This window comes from Chiloscyllium plagiosum, unplaced genomic scaffold, assembly GCF_037043375.1.
Source record: "Chiloscyllium plagiosum isolate Xiang-an unplaced genomic scaffold, Cpla_swu_hap1 HiC_scaffold_4, whole genome shotgun sequence".
Classification (NCBI taxonomy): Eukaryota; Metazoa; Chordata; class Chondrichthyes; order Orectolobiformes; family Hemiscylliidae; genus Chiloscyllium; species Chiloscyllium plagiosum.
This window is the reverse complement of record NW_028270142.1, coordinates 12,805,535-12,826,633: the sequence shown is the minus strand read 5'-3', so window position 1 is coordinate 12,826,633 and position 21,099 is coordinate 12,805,535. Positions and strand designations below refer to the sequence as shown.

General features: G+C 40.7%; 1 protein-coding gene across 4 annotated transcripts in view; it reads right to left on the bottom strand.

Annotated features, from left to right (window-relative positions):
* The window catches only part of LOC122549405 (ATP-binding cassette sub-family C member 9-like), a 142,644-nt gene that overhangs the window by 112,889 nt on the left and 8,656 nt on the right, over positions 1–21,099 (bottom strand). For all 4 annotated transcript variants that reach the window (XR_006311522.2, XM_043689172.2, XM_043689176.2 and 1 more), the window contains 5 exons: positions 17,985–18,664; positions 16,244–16,353; positions 2,906–2,978; positions 2,252–2,308; positions 1,965–2,150 (listed from right to left, as the gene is read on the bottom strand). Coding sequence is in view for 3 of the 4 variants with exons in the window: in XM_043689172.2 (XP_043545107.2) it covers positions 1,965–2,150; positions 2,252–2,308; positions 2,906–2,978; positions 16,244–16,353; positions 17,985–18,587 (1,029 nt within the window). In the remaining variant the exon portion in view is untranslated. The remainder of the gene's footprint in view (positions 1–1,964; positions 2,151–2,251; positions 2,309–2,905; positions 2,979–16,243; positions 16,354–17,984; positions 18,665–21,099) is intronic.

The following is a 21,099-nucleotide window of genomic DNA, read 5'->3' as shown; positions in this document are numbered from 1 at the left end:
CTGGGGTCGGGGAGTCCAGAACTAGAGGGCATAGGTTTAGGATGAGAGGGGAAAGATGTAAAAGAGACCTAAGGGGCAACCTTTTCACGCAGAAGGTGGTACGTGTATGGAATGAGCTGCCAGAGGATGTGGTGGAGGCTGGTATAATTGCAACATTTAAGAGGCATTTGGATGGGTACATGAATAGGAAGGGTTTGGAGGGATATGGGCTGGGTGCTGGCAGGTGGGACTAGATTGGATTGGGATGTCTGGTCGGCATGGATGGGTTGGACCGAAGGTTCTGTTTCCATGCTGTACATCTCTATCTGTGCATTCAAGATCACTCAGGATTTTGCATGTTTCAATGAAGCCACCTCTCACTCTTTTAAATTCCAGAGGACATGAGCCTAGCCTGTTTAACTTTTCCGCACAGGACAATCAGCCATTCCAGGTGTTAGTCTAGTAACTTTCTCTGAATTGCTTCCAATGCATTGTATCCTTCCTTAAATAAGATGACCAATACTGTACAGAGTACTCCAAATGTGGTCTCAGCCATGCCATATGCATTTGAAGCATAAGCTCTCCACTTTTGGATTAAATTGCCCAAGTAATCAATGATAACATTCTATTAGCTTTCTTTTTTTTTGCTGTGCAAAACTTACTAAACCGTTGCAATTCATAAAAGAGGATGCTCAGATCCCTTTGTATCTTGGAAATCAGCAACTTATCATTTTAGATAATAACGCACCTTTTTTTCAATCTTGTTGCCAAAATGGATAATTTCATATGTTCTCACATCACACTCCATTTGTTACATGTTTTTTCACAAACTTAACTTATCTGTACCCCTCTGTAGTATATTTATGTTTTCTTCACAACTTGCCTTACTGCTGATCTTTGTACCACCAGCAAATTTAGCAAGCAGGTCCTCAGTCCTTCATTCAAATCGGAGAGTCGTAGAGAAGTACAGCATGGAAACAGACATTTCAGTCCAACTCATCCATGCCAGATATCCTAAATTAAATAGTACCATTTGCCAGCCCACATCCCTCTAAACACTTCCTATTCATATAACCATCCAGATGCCTTTTAAATGTTGCAATTGTACCAGCCTCCACCATTTCCTTCATAGAATCCCTACATTGTGGAAACAGGCCATTTGGCCCAATAAGTCCACACTGACCCTCCGAAGAGTTCCCCCCCCCCACCAAGACCCATTCCCCTACTCTATTACTCTACATTTACACCTGACTAATGAACCTCACCTACACTATGGGCAATTTAACATGGCCAATTCACCTAACCTGCAGATCTTTGGATTGTGGGAGGAAATTGGAGCACCTGGAGGAAGCCCACGCAGACATGGAGAGAATGTGTAAACTCCACACAGACAGTCACCTGAAGCTGGAATCAAACCAGGCAACAATGCTAACCACTGAGTCACTGTGCCGCCTTTCTTCTGACAGCTCATTCTATACACTCACCACCTTCTGTGTGAAAACGTTGCCCCTTTGGTCTTTCCCCTCTTACTCTAAACCTATGGCCTTGAGTTCTTTTATATAAAATGTTGAGGCCCCAGCACCGATCCCTGTGGCATACCATTCATTACACCCTACAAACTAAAGAATATCCCATTAGGACTACTCTCTGATTCTTATTAGTAAGCCATCTTCTATCCATCCCAATATGTTATTCACTACACCATTAACTTTTATTTTCTGCAATAACCTTTGATGTAGCATCTTAGGAAGTATTTGCTGAAAATATATCAGTGAAAGGTTGAGTTGGCTGACAAATCTGGTAGCTTTTATTGAATGTTTCTTGGGCCTATCTGCAAAATACAACAGTGTCTAAAGCCAATTTTAAATTGACTGTGATGGGATTCAAAACCAAAACATCTGGGATGTTAGCTTTGTGTATGACCACATGGTCAGATTCAAAACTGTAAACACAACAGCGCAAATAAAAAGTACAATTGTTCTTACCTTCTCTGATTTCTTTGACTCAGCAGACACAAATCTAAGAATACCATCAATGCAGAGTGGCCCCCCAAATCCTGCTAGATCACCAATAATCTTCAAACCTGATGCTATCAGGAAAGGGCCCCCGAAAGCTTTGACATAAACTTTGGCTAGATCTTGAGATCCTGCTCTTCCTGAAGGTGTCTTTGCCTAAAATTAAATTTAAAAATACCAACTTTAAATTATAATTCCTTTTAGAAAATAAACTCTCAATTATCTAGCTACCAAGAATTTTAAAGAAACTTACTCACCTTTTGCTGGTCATAATACATTTTTAATAAATCAAAATTTTTCTGTGCAGTTTCTTCCTAAGAGCAAAATACAAATATAAGAGTGGATAACTACAATGTTTAGAATGTGAACACCAGTTACATATACACACTTGAAAAATTTACTATCAGTCGAAGCACCCAAGGGAGGCAATTGATGCATACCCAGAACCTACACAGTAGAGAGTGGGGACAAATATAAACAAAAGAAAATAGTTTCGAACCACCAAAGCTTCAGATTAAAAAAATTTCCAAATTCACTGGTGTACATTTTCAAATTTCTATTTACTACTTTGCATTTAACTGATGCAGAATTTATATTTTCCCTTCTGTACATATAAGCTGATTTCTTTAACAAAGATGGTATATTCCAATGATGAAGCTAACAATAGGTTAGAAAAATTTATTATTGAAAGAATAAAATCAACATTTAGGTTAGCACTCTCACTTGAAAAAGGCCCAACCTGCCAGGTTTCACTGGAGTACTGCAACTTGCCAAGAATTACATACTTACTCTAGTAAATCTTTAAAAATGACTGACAGTTCAGATGTGCATAATTCATTTTTTTCTTTTACACAAGAACCTTTAAAAGAAGTCCATGTTCTAACAAATTAATACACTAATTAATAAACAACCTGAGGGAGTTTTCCGAGGTCTTCCATCTTAATTGGTTCCCGATAACCACTTTTCAAAACCCATGAAATCCACCTACACAACGAATCAGAAAGCACTATTGTAATGAAGGCAAACATGATCGGCAAGTTGTACAAAGAAAGTTCTCACAAACAATAAATTAGATAAGTCACTAGTTAATTGTCTTTTGTAGCTTTGGGTGTGTGAGAATTTCAACCAGAGTACCATGAGACCTCTTGCTCTTAAAAAAATTCCAACAAATTTCTTGCGTCCTTCAGAACAGATGGAGAGGACTTCATTTTAAAAGACTCATTCAAATTACTGTACCTTTATCAATATAGTATTTGCTCAGCTCTGCACTTAACCAACAGATTGTGCAATGAGAGCTGGAGCAGGTTTGAATCCACAACCTTTTGACTCGACACTAACTGCAAAGACTTATCATTTATAATAGTCTGGTTTTCTCCAATACAGTTGACCCCATAGCTGCAAAAATAAAAGTTAATTTGGATTGATTTGGGATCTTAGTGTCAGCTTCTGAATGTTTCAGCATAGATTCCAGAAACTTAGTATGCTGTGTTACTGATTTAACAGCTGAGTACAATAATAAGCCAACGACCAGAATGACATCACAGGGTCAGCAGCCATGAGGGTCCTAGCAGAAGCATGCTAGGCTGCAAGATGTATACATATGGTGCTCTGTAACTATAAGTTATAAGTTTGTCTGTTAAATAGACATGTTTGAGACTTTCAATTCACTGAACCTACGCCACTTCATCCAGGAAGAGTGCTAATTGTGTTAAAATACAAAATGGTGATAAGCAGCGATTTTCCCGAAAAAGTGAAAGCATTATGCAAACTGGAAAACCACATCATCAATAACCAGCATGAATTCAAAAGCCACAGATGTCCTAGCGGAATTCAGGACTTTAAACTAAAGCACGGATCTGTGCCTTTTAGACTTAATGATTGCATACTGAATAAACAAGTGATGAAAACAAAGGTATACCATGAAGGTGAAGAGCTGCATAGCATCAACACTTCAAACTTATCTAAAGAGGACCAAGGAGATCCTGTTAAGCTATGGAAAAAGCTGGAGGATCGGCTTCATGTAAAAGTGGATTGTAGAATTCACTTTCTAGAACTAATATGATGACATGAATTTTGATCAGTTTGTCAGTCTGTGCTATGACAAGATCAAGGACTGTATGATTTCATGGTTGGATAGTAATAGAAGTAGGAGTAGGCCATTTGGCCTGTTGAGCCTGCTACGCCATTCATTAAAATCATGGCTGATCTTACCAACCTCCCTGCTCTTAATTCATTGCCTCAGCTCCTCCTACCTGCATTATCCCCACAACCCTTAATTCCCCTTCCATGCAAAAACCCATCCAACTGTGTCTTGAATATATTTAATGCAGCTACCTCTACTGCTTCCTTGGGCAATGAATGCCATAGATTTGTTACTTTTTGGGAAAAGCAGTTTCGCCTCATCTACTGCCCCGAATCTACTGCCCCGAATCTTGAGGGTATTTCCCCTAGCCTACTTTCACCCACAGCAGAAACAACTTGCCTACCCTTCATAATTTTATATGTTTCTGTAAGATTCCCTCTCAATCTTCTAAACTCTAGCAAGTATAGTCGCAGGCGGTTCGACCTCTGCTCATAGGGTAACCCCCTCATCTCCCGAATCAACCTGGTGAATGTCTTCTGCACCGCCTCCAAAGCCAGTATATCCTTCCTCAAGTAAGGAGACCAGAACTGTCTCCTTACTTGAGGAAGGCTCACTAGGTGCAGCCACACCAGCACCTTGTACAATTGCAGCAGAACCTCCCTGCTCTTAATTTCAATTCCTCTAGCAATGAAAGCCAATATTCCGTTTGCCTTCCTGGTTACCTGTTGCACCTGCAACTTTCAGCGATACATGCATGAGCACTCTAAGTGCCCCTACACAACAGCGTGCTGCAATCATTTACCATTTAAATGTTACTTCGACCATTTTTCCCCTCCCCCAAAGTGGATAACCTCACATTTACCAACATTGTACTCCACCTGCCAAACTCTGGCCCACTCACTTAATCTATCTAAATCTCTGTGCAGACCCTCCACATCCTCTCAGTTTGCCTTTCCACTCAATTTAGTGATCAGCAAACTTGGATACGTTACACTCTGTCTCCTCATCCAACTCATTAATAGATATCATGAACAGTTGCGGGCCAACTGACCCCTGCAGCACCCCACTCACCACTGATCTCCATGCACAGAAACACTCATTTATCCCAACTTTCTGCTTTCTATTGGTTTACAAGTCGTTTATCCATGCTCGTACATTCCCTGCAACTCCATGCATTCTTATCTTATGGATGTTTCTTTTGTGTGGCACCTTATCAAACACCTTCTGAAAATCGAAGTATACAATATCCACCTGTTCCCTCCATCCTCAAAGAACCGCAGTAAGTTTGTAAAACACAACCCTCCCTTCCTGAATCCATGCTGCCTGGTAGAACTCTTTCCATCCAGATGTCTCACTATTTCTTCTTTAATGATAGACTCCAGCATTTTCCTGACCACAGATGTTAAGCCAACTGGCCTATGTTTACCTCCCTTTTGCCTACACCTTTTTTAAAGCAGCAGTGTGACATTCACTGTCTTCCAGTCTGCCGGGACCTGCTTGGAATCCAGTGAATTTTGGTAAATTACCACTAATGCATCTACTATAACTTCTGCAATTTCTTTCAGCACCCTGGGATGCATTCCATCAGGACCAGGAGACATATCTACTTTTAGACCCTCAAGTTCGTTCAACACTACTCCTTTAGTGATAACAATTGAATTGAGGTCCTCACTCTAATCATATCCTTAGGCACATGAGTCACATCTCCCACTGCGAAGACTAACACAAAATAGCTATTCAAGGCCTTGACCATTTCAGCACTACCCAATATTAATTCCCTTTTCTCATCCCGCAAGGGACTGACATCCACTTTAGCCACCCTTTTCCGTTTTATAAGAAAAAACTTTTCCTACCTGTTTTTTGTATTCTGTGCTAGTTTCTATTCATAATTTACCTTTCCTTTCTTTATTTCTGGCTTCATGTTTCTTTGTTGCTCTTTAAGGTTTTCCCAATCCTCCTGTTTCCCGCTACTCTTGGTTACTTTCTAAGCCTGCGCTTTTAATTGGATGCCTTCCTTTGTTTCCTTGGTTATCCAAGGCTGGCTTTTCCTTGTTTCTGGCTGGAATGTACTTTCCTTGTACACTGAAAATTCTCTTTGAAAGTCCTCCACTGTTTCTCAACCATTCCACTTCACCGGAGACGCTCACTGATGTTACCTACTATGGTGACAACAAACCTTCAAGCTCAGCGAGCCAACTTACATGCTTATCAACCTGAGCTACAAAGCTTCTCAAAAATCGCTAACCATTCTACTATGTAACTTGTGTCCCCAGTCTAATTTAGCAAACTCCTTCCTCACCCCATTATAGTCTCCCTTGTTTAAGCATAACACCCTGGTTTTAGATTATATTATTTCACTCTCCATTTATATCCAAAATAGAATCTTACTGTGATCACTCTTTCTGGGAGGATCCTTAACTACGAAATCATTAATTTTGCCTGTCCCATTACATAAGACCAGATGTAAGATTGCACGCTCCTTTGTAGGTTCGGTAACATGCTGTTCAAGGAAGTTATCAGGATAAGTTCTATGAACTCCTCTTCAAGACTGCCTCTACCGACTTGATTCGGCCAGTCAATGTGCATGTTAAAGTCCATGCCTACTGCCGTTCCATTCTTACATGCAGATATTTCTTGATTGATCGCCTGTACCACTGTAGCATTATTATTGGGTGGCCTGTTGACTATTCCTACCGGGAACGACTTCTCCTAACTATTCCTGATCTTCACTCAAATGGATCTAACATTTTTCTCCTTAGATCCTACATAGTCTCTCCCTAATTCCCTAATCTCATGCTTAATTAAGAGTGGGATCCCACCTCCCTGCCTATCCTTCCTAATCACCTAATACCCTTGGATATTTAATTCCCAGTTATCACCACTCTGCAACCACGTTTCTGTAATGGCAACTAAATTACACCCCTTTGCACAAGTTCACCAACTTTGTTTCGAATACTACGGGCATGCAAATACACTGCCCTTATATTCATTGTTCCCTTTAGAATCTAGCAAGCTCACTGTCTTTATCATATGAATCAGTTGCCCAATTTTACTTTTTTCTTTTCGAACCTTTGCTCTGGTCTCTGCATTGCTTCCTTCTACCTGGACTCCCATCTTCTTGCCAGTTTAATCTACCCAGCCTCACAGTCTCTTTGCTTGTTGCATCTACGTTTATACCAACTGTTGCATTTTCTGATCTAATGCTCTGGTTCCCACACCGCTTCCAATCTAGTTTAAAGCTTCCACAACAGTTCTAGCAAACCTGTCCACAGGTTTCAGAGGCCAAGCTGTCTGAGTAGATAATGGACCTGGTTATATCTTAATGCCAATTGAAACTTTCAAAAAATGATCTTGAAAAAAATGCAAAAGATCATGACATTGATACATTAATAAAAGTTGGTAAAAATGTAAACAACTGTAGTCAGACAACATCATTTGCAAATTTATATAAACGATTTAGATTTGAGTGGAGGAGGACTGATCAGCAAGTTTGCAGATAATACAAGAATTGACAGCAAGGTAAATAGTGAGAAGTCTGGCCTTAGATTACAGGAGGATATAAACAGGCTGGTCAGATGGACTGATCAATGACAAAGGAAATTCATTCCAGATAAATGAGATTAAGCACTTGGGCAGGACAAGCCTGGTAAGGGAATACATGATGAATATTAGGAACCTGGGGAGCACTGAGGATCAGTGGAATCTTTGTGTGCATGCTCACTGGTCCCTTCAGGTAGCAAGACAAATAGGTCAAGTGGTTAAGGTGGCATATGGTTTACTTGCTTTTATTAGCTGAGGCATAGAGTTAAGAGCAGAGATGTTATGCTGGAACTGTATGAAACATTGGTTAGAGCAAATCTACAGTATTGTGCGCAGTTCTGAAATCCTCATAGAATAGAGAACAGAAAACAATCTCTCTTCTAACTACTCAATAGACTTACATTAAATGTAAATATAATTCCCCAAGTCTGGAAAATCTAATCACTTTTTCTGAGGGCTTTCATACACCGGAGTTTAAATTTCCTCCACTTCAATAACTTCTTTTGGGTTTTCTCCAATCACATCTGTCTGGGATAATCACCAAGCCTTACTCTCGGATATGTAATTTTACTATCATCTCCCCTTCTCAGGAGTAAAATCATAGAGTCATAGAGGTCTACAGTACAGAAACAGACTCTTTGGCCCAACTTGCCCATGCCACCTAATTTTCACAATTAATCTAGTCCCATTTGCCTCCAATTGATCCATATCCCTCCATACCTCTCCCATACATGTACCTGTCTAAAATGATGAAATTGTACTCACTTCCACCACTAGCTCTGGCAGCCTGTTCCAGACACTCATCACCCTCTGTGTGAAAAAAATTGCTTTTTTGGATCGTTTTGTATCTCTTCCCTATCACCTTAAAATTTCAGTACAGCAAGATTCCTAAAAGGCTATGTATTTGCTTTTTCGGGATATTGACTCAGGGTCAAATGTTTGCCAAATTACCAGCAAAAACCCCTTTAGTAATTTGCCAAAACTGTGCCATGAAACACTTTACATTCATTTGCGGTCGTATTTTGATATCACTGCTGCTTTATATATCCACCTTTATTTAAATGCACCTGCAGAATAGCACAAACATTTAGAAAAGAACACTTCTAAGCTATAGGTGTTTCCCTTAATCTCAAAATCTAGAATTTTCTAACAGACACATGAATCACAGATGTTTACCCTGCTCAATCATAACTCCTTCTAAAAACATTTATCTGAAAGATAACAAAAATGTTATCAATGTGGCTACAGAAATACCAACAAGCTAATCATTCATGCTTCAGTTACACAACATCCACATATCACAAATTCAAAAATCCAAACTTAACATAAATGACATTCAAAATATATCAAATAATCTACAGACAAAAAAAAGACTATGGATGTAAATTCAGTGTAGGACCCATGGAATGTCACAAGCATAAGAAGCACAGACAACTTCAAACAAAGGAAGAGGTGCAACAGGAAGATATAAAGAGACAGGCTGACAGCAAAAAAATTACCTCTTGCATATATTTTGTTTTGCTCTTCCAGGAACATGCAAAAAAAAAGTAAAACCGCCTGTAATCCTGGTCAGTGTGTGCTCGTGGAAGGTGTATTACAGTATACCCAGGTATACTAGCCTGGTTTTATGCACTAGTGAACTGTGAAGATAACCATGCATTGCAGGTAAAGGAAGTCTCTTGTTCTGAAAGCTAAAAGCCAATCAAAGGAAATAGGACAACAGAATAACTTTCTTATTCAAAATGCTGCCAACTAACCACCATTAAAAAGGAAACTGGGTAAATGGATTTCAATAACTGCAAAGCCAAGAATACCAAAATCAACTGTCTACCTACCAATATTTCACTATCTACACTTCACAAGTCACAGAGAGGGGCTGACTCACATATCTTTTAACTTTTGGCATCATTTAAAAAACTCATTTCAGATTCTAAATCTGTATGAGTTATTAATTCTTGTCTAGTTTAGTAACTAAAAGGCTTACTATTTTGTTTATTAAAGCTAAAAGATAAAGGAGAGCCAATTCATTCCTTGTCACCCAAGAACTTAACAACTTGGGATATTCACTACAAAGGGCTCTTTAGAGAGCAGCTTCCAAACCAAAAGAACCAACTATCAGTAAGGATAAGAGCAATACACATATGGGAATGCTATTCTCCTCTTAACCACTCACCATTTGGACTTGGAAATATCTCAATTCAATTCCTGCAATTTCACAGCGCAAAAATCCTGGAAATCCAGCTTCCCTACAACTCATCATCAATAGTAAGAAGTACCAGATGATATATAGGTCAGATCAACATTTTTTTGACTGTATGCTTTCGGGTTATAGGAATCGCCCCAACCCATGCAAAGGGAAGGAAACAGCTATCCTTTCCTGGTCTGGCCTACAAGTGACTCCAAACCCATAGCAATGTGGTTAACTCTTAACTGCCCTCTGGGCAATTAGGGATGGGCAATAAATGCTGGCCTAGTCAGCAATACCCACATCCCGTGAATAAAGAAAATCGTTCAAATCAGCAATAACAGTAGAAACTTGAATCCTGCAATACTATGACCCAAGTGAGAAGATAATTGTGAAAATAAATGACGCATAAAACACTAGAAGTGTGCATCAAAAAGTGGCTGTCCAATTGTCTTCAAATCAAGAAGTCTATTGCAAGTACAGTCTAATTATTCAAACATCTAGCATGAAACACTTGCTCTGGTGTTTGGTATCGCAAGATTCCACACGCAGCTGTCTTACCAGCAGTTCACTGTGGAAATAACTGCAAACCATTTGAAATAATTTGACATAAACTACAGATAAGTGCCTCATCTAAACTGTAATGAATTTGAATAAAAGTGCATGCTACAACCTTTTTGTGTCTGCAGCAAATCTGATACCAAAATGGTTACCTCGGACACAGACAAGTAGTCAACACAGACACCAAGATGGAACTTGTGCTGGAAATTTTATCTGATGAATTTTGGTGAGCACAAATGCAACAAACTTCAGGAAGAAATAGTTAATGATCTGAGACTGAGTGTATCATACAAGGATGTCCTGATATGAGAAGGGGTGTCAGATGCTCTGTGATCCTTACTGTTGTACTGTACAGAGATGAACTAGATATCTCAAGAGATGTAATTTTAAAGAGGAAACAAATTCTTGTATCAGGGTTCTTCACCAGGACGTATTGTCAATTAATTGTCTACCTTTTTGTGGAGGACTTTGACTGTTAAAGCTCTACTCGATAGACCCTGATGGCAAGCAGTGGTATTGAAATAAGGTTGATTAATTTGTTGAAAAGCTGGGAAGTGAGCAAAAATTGGTCTTTCTAGAATACACAATATTATATTAACAACTTTGGAGCTGTTAACCAAGCATCCCTTCCTGACACACTCAATGCTTTCTCTGCTTGGTTTGAGCAGAATGCCAGCAATGCAGTAATACCTGCTCTGACACACCTGTTCCCTTGGTCACCACTGGTCTTCCTGGGGTCAACACAAGGAAAGTGACGTCCCCAGCCAAGTACTCAGATCTGTGCAGACCAACTATCTTCAACCTCTCCTTCCTACAGTCCCCACATGCATCAAGACCACCATCACCCCGTATCTAAAAAAGCACATCCAATGTACCTTAATGATTAACGCCCAGTGGCTCTGACTTGAATAATCATGAAGTGCTTCGGAAGGCTGGTCACGGCCGACATCAACTCCAGTCTCCCAGCCTGCCTCAATCCCCTGCAATTTGCCTACTGACATAAAACAGGTCCACAGCAGATCCCATATCCCTAGCCCTGCACTCATCGCTGGAGCATCTGGACAACACATACACCCACGTCAGACTCCTGCTCATTGACTACAGCTCCATCTTCAATGCCAGTATCCACTCCACGCTGATCTCAACACTCTGCCACCTTGGTCTCAGCTCTGCCTTCTGCAACTGGATCCTCAGCTTTCTGACCCACAGACCGCAATCAGTGAAAATAGGTAACTGCACCTTCTCCATAACAACACTCAACACTACAGCACCCCCTGCACTGCCTGTACACCCAAGACTGTGTGGCCAAATTCCAAATGAACACTATCTACAAGTTCACTGATGACGCAGATATCTAACAGCAATAAGTCAAAGCATAGAAGGGAGATAGAGGGCTTGTTGACGTGGTGCAATGACATCAACCTCTCTCTCAACGTAAAATTAAAGAAGAAGACAGAGGGTGGTGGTGGAGGGGTGCTTTTCAGACTGGACATCGGTGACCAGTGGAGTGCCACAAGAATCGGTGCTGGGTTCACTGCTTTTCGACATTTATATAAATGATTTGGATTTGAAGATAGGAGGCAGAGTTAGTAAGATTGCAGATGACACCAAAATTGGAGGTGTAGTGGACAGTGAAGAACGTTATCTCAGAGTACAACGTGATCTTGATCAGATGGGCCAATGGGCCGAGGAGTGACAGATGGAGTTTAATTTAGATAAACGTGAGGTGCTGTATTTTGGAAAAGCAAATCAGGGCAGGACTTATACACTTAGAGGAAAGGTCCTGGGGAGTGTTGCTAAACCAAGATCTTGGAGTGCAGTTCATAGTTCCTTGAAAGTGGAGTCACAGGTAGATAAGATAGTGAAGGTGTCATTTGGTATGCTTTCCTTTATTGGTCAGACGATTGAGTATAGGTGGTGGGAGGTAATGTTGCGACTGTACAGCACATTGGCGAGGCCATTTTTGGAATATTGTGTGCAATTCTGGTCTCCTTCCTATAGGAAGGATGTTGTGAATCTTGAAAGGGTTCAGAAAAGATTTACAAGGTTGTTGACAGGGTTGCAAGGTTTGAACTATTGGGAGAGGCTAAACAGGCTGGGGCTGTTTGCCCTGGAATGTCGGAGGTTGAGGAGTGACCTTATGAAATCATGAGGGGCATGGATAGGGTAAATAGACAAGGTCTTTTCCCTAATGTGGGACAGTCCAGAACTGGAGGGCACAGGTTTAGGGCGAGAGGGGAAAAATTTAAAAGGGACCTAAGGGGCAATGTTTTGACACAAAGGGTGGTACATGTATGGAACGAGCTGCCAGAGGAAGCAGTGGAAGCTGGTACAATTACAACATTTAAAAGGCATCTGGATGGTTATATGAACCGAAAGGGTTTAGAGGGATATGGACCAAGAGCTGGCAAATGGGACTAGATTAACTTAGGATATCTGGTCAGCATGGACGAGTTGAACATAAGGGTCTGCGTCCATGCTGTACATCTATATGCCTCTATATTTGATCACTGACTTCAGAAAGAAAAAGTGAAGAAGGTTCCCATCCACATCAACAAAAACTGAGGTTGAGAGGGTGGACAGCGTCAAGTTTCTACGAGTGATGATAACCGACAACCTGATCTAGACTTCCCACATAGATGCGACGCTCAAGGAGGCACAACAACACTTCTTTCTCAGGCAGCTCAGGAAAGTTGGCAATTCCATGAGGACTGAGTCAAGAGTGTGGGGCTGGAAAAGCACAGCCAATCAGGCAGCATCCGAGGAGCAGGCGAATTGACGTTTCGGGCATAAACCCTTCATCAGGAGTGAGGCTTGTGGGTCCAGGCTGAGAGATAGAACATAGAACATAGAAGAATACAGCGCAGTACAGGCCCTTGGGCCCTCGATGTTGCGCCGATCCAAGCCCACCTAAACTACACTAACCCACTATCCTCCATATACCTATCCAATGCCCTCTTAAATTCCCATAAAGAGGGAGAGTCCACCACTGTTACTGGCAGGGCATTCCATGAACTAACGACTCGCTGAGTGAAGAACCTACCCCTAACATCAGTCCTATATCTACCCCCCCTTAATTTAAAGCTATGCCCCCTTGTAATACCCGACTCAATACGCGGGAAAAGGTTCATACTGTCGACCCTATCTAACCCCCTAATCATCTTGTACACCTCAATCAAGTCACCCCTAAACCTTCTTTTCTCTAGATAAATGGGAGGGGGATGGTGTGGGGGTGGGGAAGATAGCTGGGAAAGTGAGAAGTGGATGAAGGTGAGAGAGAAGGTCACAGGGGGCAGTGATGGACAGGTCTGGAGGGCTGTACCAAGTTGGAGGCTTGGTACTGGGATAATGTGGGGGGAGGGGAAATGAGGAAGCTGTTGAAATCCATATTTATCCCATGTGGTTGCAGGGTCCCAAGACAGAATATGAGACATTCCTCCTCCAGGCGTCAGGTGGTAATAGTTTGGCAGTAGAGGAGGCCCAGGACCTGCATGTCCTTGACTGAATGGGAGGAGGAGTTGAAGTGTTCAGCCCCGGGCCAATGGGATTGGTGGGTGCGGCTGAAACAATTCGCAAGAAGGCGTCCTGTCTCCCTGATGTAGAGGAGACCACACCGGGTGCAAAGGATGCAGTAGATGACATTGGTAGAGGTACAGATGAATTTCTGACAAATGTGGACAGATCCTTTGGGGCTTTGGACGAAGGTGAGGGGAGTGGTGTGGGTGCAAGTTTTGCACTTCCTGCGGTAGCAGGGCAGGTGCCAGGATTGGGGTGTGTGCTGGTGAGGGGTGTGGACCTGATTAGGGGGTCATGGAGGGAATGGTTGTTTTGGATCGCTGACAGGAGTGGGGAGGGAAATAGATCTCTGACGGTGGAGTCTGTTTGGAGATGACAGACATGGCGGAGGATGATGCATTGTATGTGGAGATTGATGGGGTGGAAGGTGAGGACTGGGGGGTGGGGGGAGGTTCAAGAGCAGTGGTGTGTGAAGTGGAGGAGATGTTCTGGAGGGCATAGTCATTCACCAAATCATCATCATCTCCCAGACCATCCACAACCTCATCACCTCTGGGGATCTCCCATCCACAGCCTCCAACCTTGTTGTCTGTGAACTCTGCACTGCCCGATTCTACCTTCTTCCTAAGATTCACAAAACTGACTGCCCCGTCGACCCATTGCCTGCACCTGTCCCACTGAACCTCAACACCATCCTGTCCCCCTTAGTCCAGAAAATCCCCACCTACATCTGTGACACCACCCATGCCCTTCACCTCCTCCAAGATTTTTGTTTCCCCGGCCCCAATGCCTTATCTTCATCATGGATATCCAGTTCCTGTACACATTGATCCGCCACTACAAAGGTTTTGAAGCCATCCGTTTATTCCTCTCACGCCGTCCCAACCAGTACCCTTCCCCAACACCCTCATACACCTGGCTGAACTGGTCCTCACCCTCAACAACTTCTCCTTACAATCCTCCCACTTCCTCCAAATCAAAAGGGGTAACACAACCCCTTTCTACCCAGTTTTCTTTCTACCCGGAGTAAGTCCACGCAGACACAGGGAGAATGTGCAAACTCCACATAGACAGTTACCAGAGGCTGTAATCAAACCTGGGTCTCTGGCGCTGTGAGGCAGCAGTGCTAATCACTAAGCCACCGTGCCGCCCTTTCGTGCTCCTGGTTTTAGTTTTGCTAAAATATCTGTCATGTGCCCGTTTGTCAATTACCTTTTTGAAAGTCCATATGCATAACATCAACATCATTTTCTCTACTTCTTACAAGTGTAGAGGATTAAGGAGATAGGAAATATCGTAGTTGAAAAGTGTCTCCCCACAAATCTCAAAATAAGATAAAAGTAGACTGATCTTTCCTGAATTAACGTTGTAGCTTTGCCAGTCAAAGTGACAGCTGTCATATGCATTTCACATACAATCACTACTTTTTGTCTTCTCAGGTTACTAATTCTAATCATAGCACAATATGCACTAAACTTTTTACCCTTCATGATAAGGTGAATGATGGAAAATTGCAATTCCATCACCCTGAAATCTATTTAAAACAGATGATGTCAACATGTGATGTTGAACTTCTCAAGGATATTGAATTTCCTGAAGAGTTTTACTGTGAGTAGTATGGTCACAGTTGTATTGCAAAGTAAGAGGAATCTAATTTGTAAAGAGCAAGGTCCCTATACAACAATGCTTAAATACTTGATTGAATAATCTATTTTATGGATCAATTAAAAGGAGAACTTCCATGCTTCTCCTTAAATATCAAATTTGCTAACAAGAAATCAAATTTACACTGCAGGAATACAGTTGACAAATGTGTTGCTGGAAAAACACAGCAAGCCAGGCAGCATCCGAGGAGCTGGAGAATCGACGTTTCGGGCATAAGCCCTTCTTCTTCCTGAAGAAGGGTTTATGCCCGAAACGTCGATTCTCCAGCTCCTCGGATGCTGCCTGGCCTGCTGTGTTTTTCCAGCACCACATTTTTCAACTCTGGTACTCCAGCATCTGCAGTCCTCACTTTCTCCCACTGCAGGAATACAGCACTCCCCAGATATTATAAAGACCAGGTATTATAGCATGGATTATGTGCTCATGTCTTTGGAGACTTAAACAAATATTAGCTAGCTAAAGATTAATAATTTAAATAACTAAACTACATCAGTTGAATAAAGCTGATGCAGACACTTTTATGGATTTGAACATCATTACCATAATAATCACATTTTTAAAAATTGTCCATCATGTTGGAATAATTTTGATCTTATCAGAAAAATTGTCATCACATTGCAATCCAATTATAATAGAACATCAGCAATTAAACTTAGACAACATTTATTTAGAGCAAACTGCTTTCACATGCTTCCTTACGTGTAGGTAATCTGTGACAGAACATTGACATAAGATTGATGAAACTTTTTTTCTGGATCTTGTAGTTCTAACGGTGGTATGTCTCTGGAATATCCTGGACAGAAGTAACCCTAAAATAAATATATTATATGTTAGTTCAGCATAAAAATTGACATGACAATTTTTTTCACATTTCAACAGTATACAAAGTATTTTAAATTATTTACAATAACATATTTCAGAAGTACGAACAGAAGAGTAGAAAATACGCACGTTATGATATCAGTTATACAAGCATATATTATCATGACAAAAACACTGACACAATGGGTTCTCTACTCCCCTCAGGTGGTGGAATTTGAATTCAATTTAAAAACTTAACGCAGACCATGAAACCAGTGTTGATTGTCAGGAAAAACCCATCTGGTTCATTAATATCCTTCAGGGAAAGAAATCTGCCATTCTTACCTAGTCTGACCATACATGTGACCATACAGCTCATGAATGAATTTTAAAAAAGTATTCTTTTAGGAGTATAGAATACAAGAGCTGGGATACAATGATGAACCTAAGACACTGGTTAGTTCAGAGCTGTGTACACACTGTATGGACTTACACAAATGGCCAAATATCCAACAGCCTAATTACCCATCCCCCCCCAAATCAGAATTTATGAAATACCCCCAAACCAATCGGCCCCTCCCAACCCAAATATTCCACATAACTGGCCCCTGTCACCATGCACATTCCAGCAACGCCTGAATAACCGATCCCTGTTACCATCTGACTACACCTACCAAACCTGACTTCCACTCCATCCAACCCAAAGCAATAATCAATATCGCCACTACATTCTCCTCCCCCTCCCCACCCATACAAATGATGGACCTGTTCCCCTGCAACTTGACTACCCATCTTGATCACATGACTACTTATTTCCCAGCATTGCAATTACCCCTCCAACCAGCTGGCTCAACTACCCAAGTAGCCCCCACCCTACATTCACCAAACCAGTGCAAACTACCCATACCCGACTATTCTCAACCACCCAATTACCTTCTCCCCCACTTACACACCCCATCCACTTCACCTGTTCATTCTGTAGTTCACTTACTTATATTCCCTGAACTTTTAAACTCACCCAAGTATGACAGACAGCGTCATTTAAAGGGGGACAATCCTCTTTTCCCCATATTCAATATCGCTCTCAAGGAATTCTGTAAAGGACTCTCTGTCGACCCTTTCTGTGACAGTCGTAATTGGAAGACTGCATAAAAAAGGCATAGCCATGGCCAGTTGGGATAATCACTGTGCAGCATACAGGGCTTGCGGAACAGTGGTAGCACACCTACCTCTACACCAAGAGGCCTGGATTCATGCCCAATCTGCTTGTGTAATGGCATGAAATTATGCTCAGCAGCAATATAGGGTTCTTGTAGCAGTGATAGAATCCCTACCTTTGAGGCAGAAGGTCCAGAGGCATGTCATAACATCACTGAACAGCTCATAAAGAAAATAACTGCACATTGCTGCTGACTAGATGATTCAAGCCAGTGTTTTTTTATTCCTATACCAGCCATGGTACAATCAAATATCACCAATCTAGAAGCAACTGGTATCAAATTAGGGGCAGTTAAGACCCATGCCCAGTAAGTGCCAGTACAATAATCCAAGAATTTCATGAAATGGAACACATTTGTTTAAAGTTTCCACATTTAGAAGCAATGCACTTTTTGTCTTTAAATTGTATTTACGGACTTACCTTTTTAAAAAATATGCCAAGTTCCAGAATGAGAAAGGACCCGTAAATGGTGACCAAGGTACAGACAAGGAGGAATGTCAAATCACTAGTGGTGAACTTCTGTGTATATAGTTGATATGTTTTAAATACGTTAATGCTAAGGGCGGCAGGCCAGTGAAAGATAAAGAGTACCAAAAACATGGGTGCATTTGCACTTTCAGCTACATCATAGTAGATGATCGAAAGAACACAAGAGGCTAGTTGTGCTACATCTGGTATATAAATAAATGGTCTGTCAAACATTGAGTAGAACTGTGACAAAATGCCATCTGCTAAACAACAGGCTGATATGAAAATGTAGAAGAATGTTAATATCCATCGAATGTAGTGCCATGGAAAATGGATCCATCCTCGCAAACCACTATCAATATTAAATGTTGTAATGGATCTCCATCTGCACTTAATCACAGTAAGGCCAACAAGAGAGCATATTACAAAACCCAGATGCACAAGAAAGTTCACACTTTCAGTGAAACAGATTTCTTCAATGAAAGATACTTCGCTTGGCTTATGGCTATCATTTTTGTTGGCAAGGCCACAGAACTTAATGAAAGCATCTTCCATCCTGATTACTTCATTTCCGCATCCATTAATTGCAATTCTTGTATTGTAGTTTCTCCTTTTAAGTAGCTTAGTTTAACCTATGAAACAAAGAAGAATTGTCCGAATATTAGTACACATATTTCATTTTACTTAAAAAGGTAGCATAATATTTTTATTTACTGTCAAAAAGGGTGGACAGTGAACTCATTTTCTTGAATTAAATTGCTCATTTTGATTCTCATATTATCTATATCCCTTAATGTGGTCTGTGGTTGAACAGGGAGAAAGTGAGGACTGCAGATCAGAGCTGAAAAATGTGTTGCTGGAAAAGCGCAGCAGGTCAGGCAGCATCCAAGGAGCAGGAGAATCGGGAAGAAGGGCTTATGACCGAAACAGCCAATTAGTACAGCATAATTCTTATTCCAAAAACTAAAGTTAACTGTGGTTTTAAACAGGAAGTGGGTCAGTTGTTAATTTCATTTCTATGAATTCTTACCATGAAAAATATCTGATGTGACATGTAGCCTCTCGAAACTAGTTGTATGAAATTTAGACAAAGAAAATCTCAGGACCATTCACGTTATATTTATCTTTTCTTCCCCAGTTGACGAATGAAGTGAATGATATCTGTACTGGAATTTTTCATAGACAGAATCTTTGTGATAATTACTCATTTTTTTGGCTTTGTTCTTTCATTATATGACTCAGCATTTAATTTCATGGTTGCACAAGATGTAAAATTCTACAAAGCTTTTAGCTAGAACTGAAAAGGTGCAGAATTTGAAATGCTAAAAAATGCATAATTTGGTGAGGTATTTTAAAGAGCATGTTAACTGTTTCTGGATTAGGAAACAAAGAAACTATAATTAAAATAGACCAGAGTTGCAATGAGAGCATCGGGAATGCTCAACTCTTTGTTTTTATCATAGAGAAACTCAGCAGGTCCAGCAGCATCTGTGCTGAAAGAAAGGCTCAACATGACTTTTTAGGGACCCCACACAATAATGTAATGCCAGACATTAACTTCGTTTCTCTCTATATATGCACTACTGGGGCTTTTTCTTAAAAAAAAAAGTTTATTTTCAAATTTCCAGCAGCTACAGTATTTTGCGGTATCAGAATTGCCTGGCCTGCTCCAACACCCACTGTCTCAGTTTGGCTTACAACTGTGGAGTTAAATTTATGAATGACAGAAATAGTTTTCCTGTTTTCCAAGGCCTAATCACTGCTACAACTATAGCCTGTTAAAAGATGGGCTGTCATTTTTTTCAGAGCAAATAAGCAGGCTCAAACTCCCCTTCCCAAATTTCTCAAACTTCAAGGCATTAAAATAGTGTCACTTTTGAAAGCACTGATATTGATAGTATCATACCTATTTTTGTGGTACAAGAGTAGTTTCAGACAGAAACTACACAAATGACATTAACCGGAACAAATGAAATACTCTATTTTATATGGTAGTGGAATTCAAGCAGCAGATACAGAAATGTGGGTTTTATGTCACAACAATATTCAAAAGGAAAGTGGGTTATGAGTCAGTAACAGAACTGAAGGACTTCAATGATCTTATGAACAAAATGCATAAATTTCAATGCCTCATTATTCAGATAAAGGGTTTCCAAACCACTTTTTGCAAGCTCCACTGCAGTTGTAGATCACAGACTTTGGGATCAAAAACTCCAAGACAACAATGGTAGCTGTGGAGCTTTAAATAACATTTGACTACTGCAAGGCCCCTTTAAAATGTTCAACTTTTTTCCCTGTTTTCAAGCCCAATCACTGCTATAACTACAGACTGTTAAAAGATGGGCTGTCATTTTTTTCAGAGCAAATAGGTTGTTTGAAACTCCCCAATTTTCTCAAACTTCAAGGCATTAAAATAGTGCCACTTTTGAAAGCACTGATACAGATAGTATCATACCTATTTTTGTGATACAGGGCTAGGTATTAGTTCATCTTCATTACAGTCAGACAGCAACAACCAAAGGTGCTGAATAGGAATGCTTATCAAATGACATTCGTTTTCATTTGGTCAGGATTATCCTACCATGAAATTGGGATTTCTCTAGTTTCAGCATTCAATATTAAGGTTAGGAATAGCACATTGAAATAAAGAATTAAATTTTCTCTACTCGGATCATGTGGCGAGGTGGTGAGGGGTGCTGCTGTGACCCTTCCGCTGGGATTTAAATTCAATTAATAAATCTACAATTAAAAGCAAGTCTACTACTGACTATGAATCTACTGCCGTAAAAACTTATCTGGTTCACAAATGTCCACTGGGGAAGGAAATCAGCCACTTTAAATAGTCTAGCTCACGTGATTCCCAAACAATGTAGTTCATCCTCAAAGGTCCTCTGGAATAGTAAGGAAAGCCACTCAGTTGTATCAAGCCACTACAAAGTTGAACAGAAGATGCACCCTTCCCAGCTTCAATCCAGGCACCAGACCTGTCACACTGTAAAGTCCTCCTTATTTAGATTTGGAGGCTCATACCAAAATTGAGAGTCTGGAAGAGTCTGTAGACTCTTCA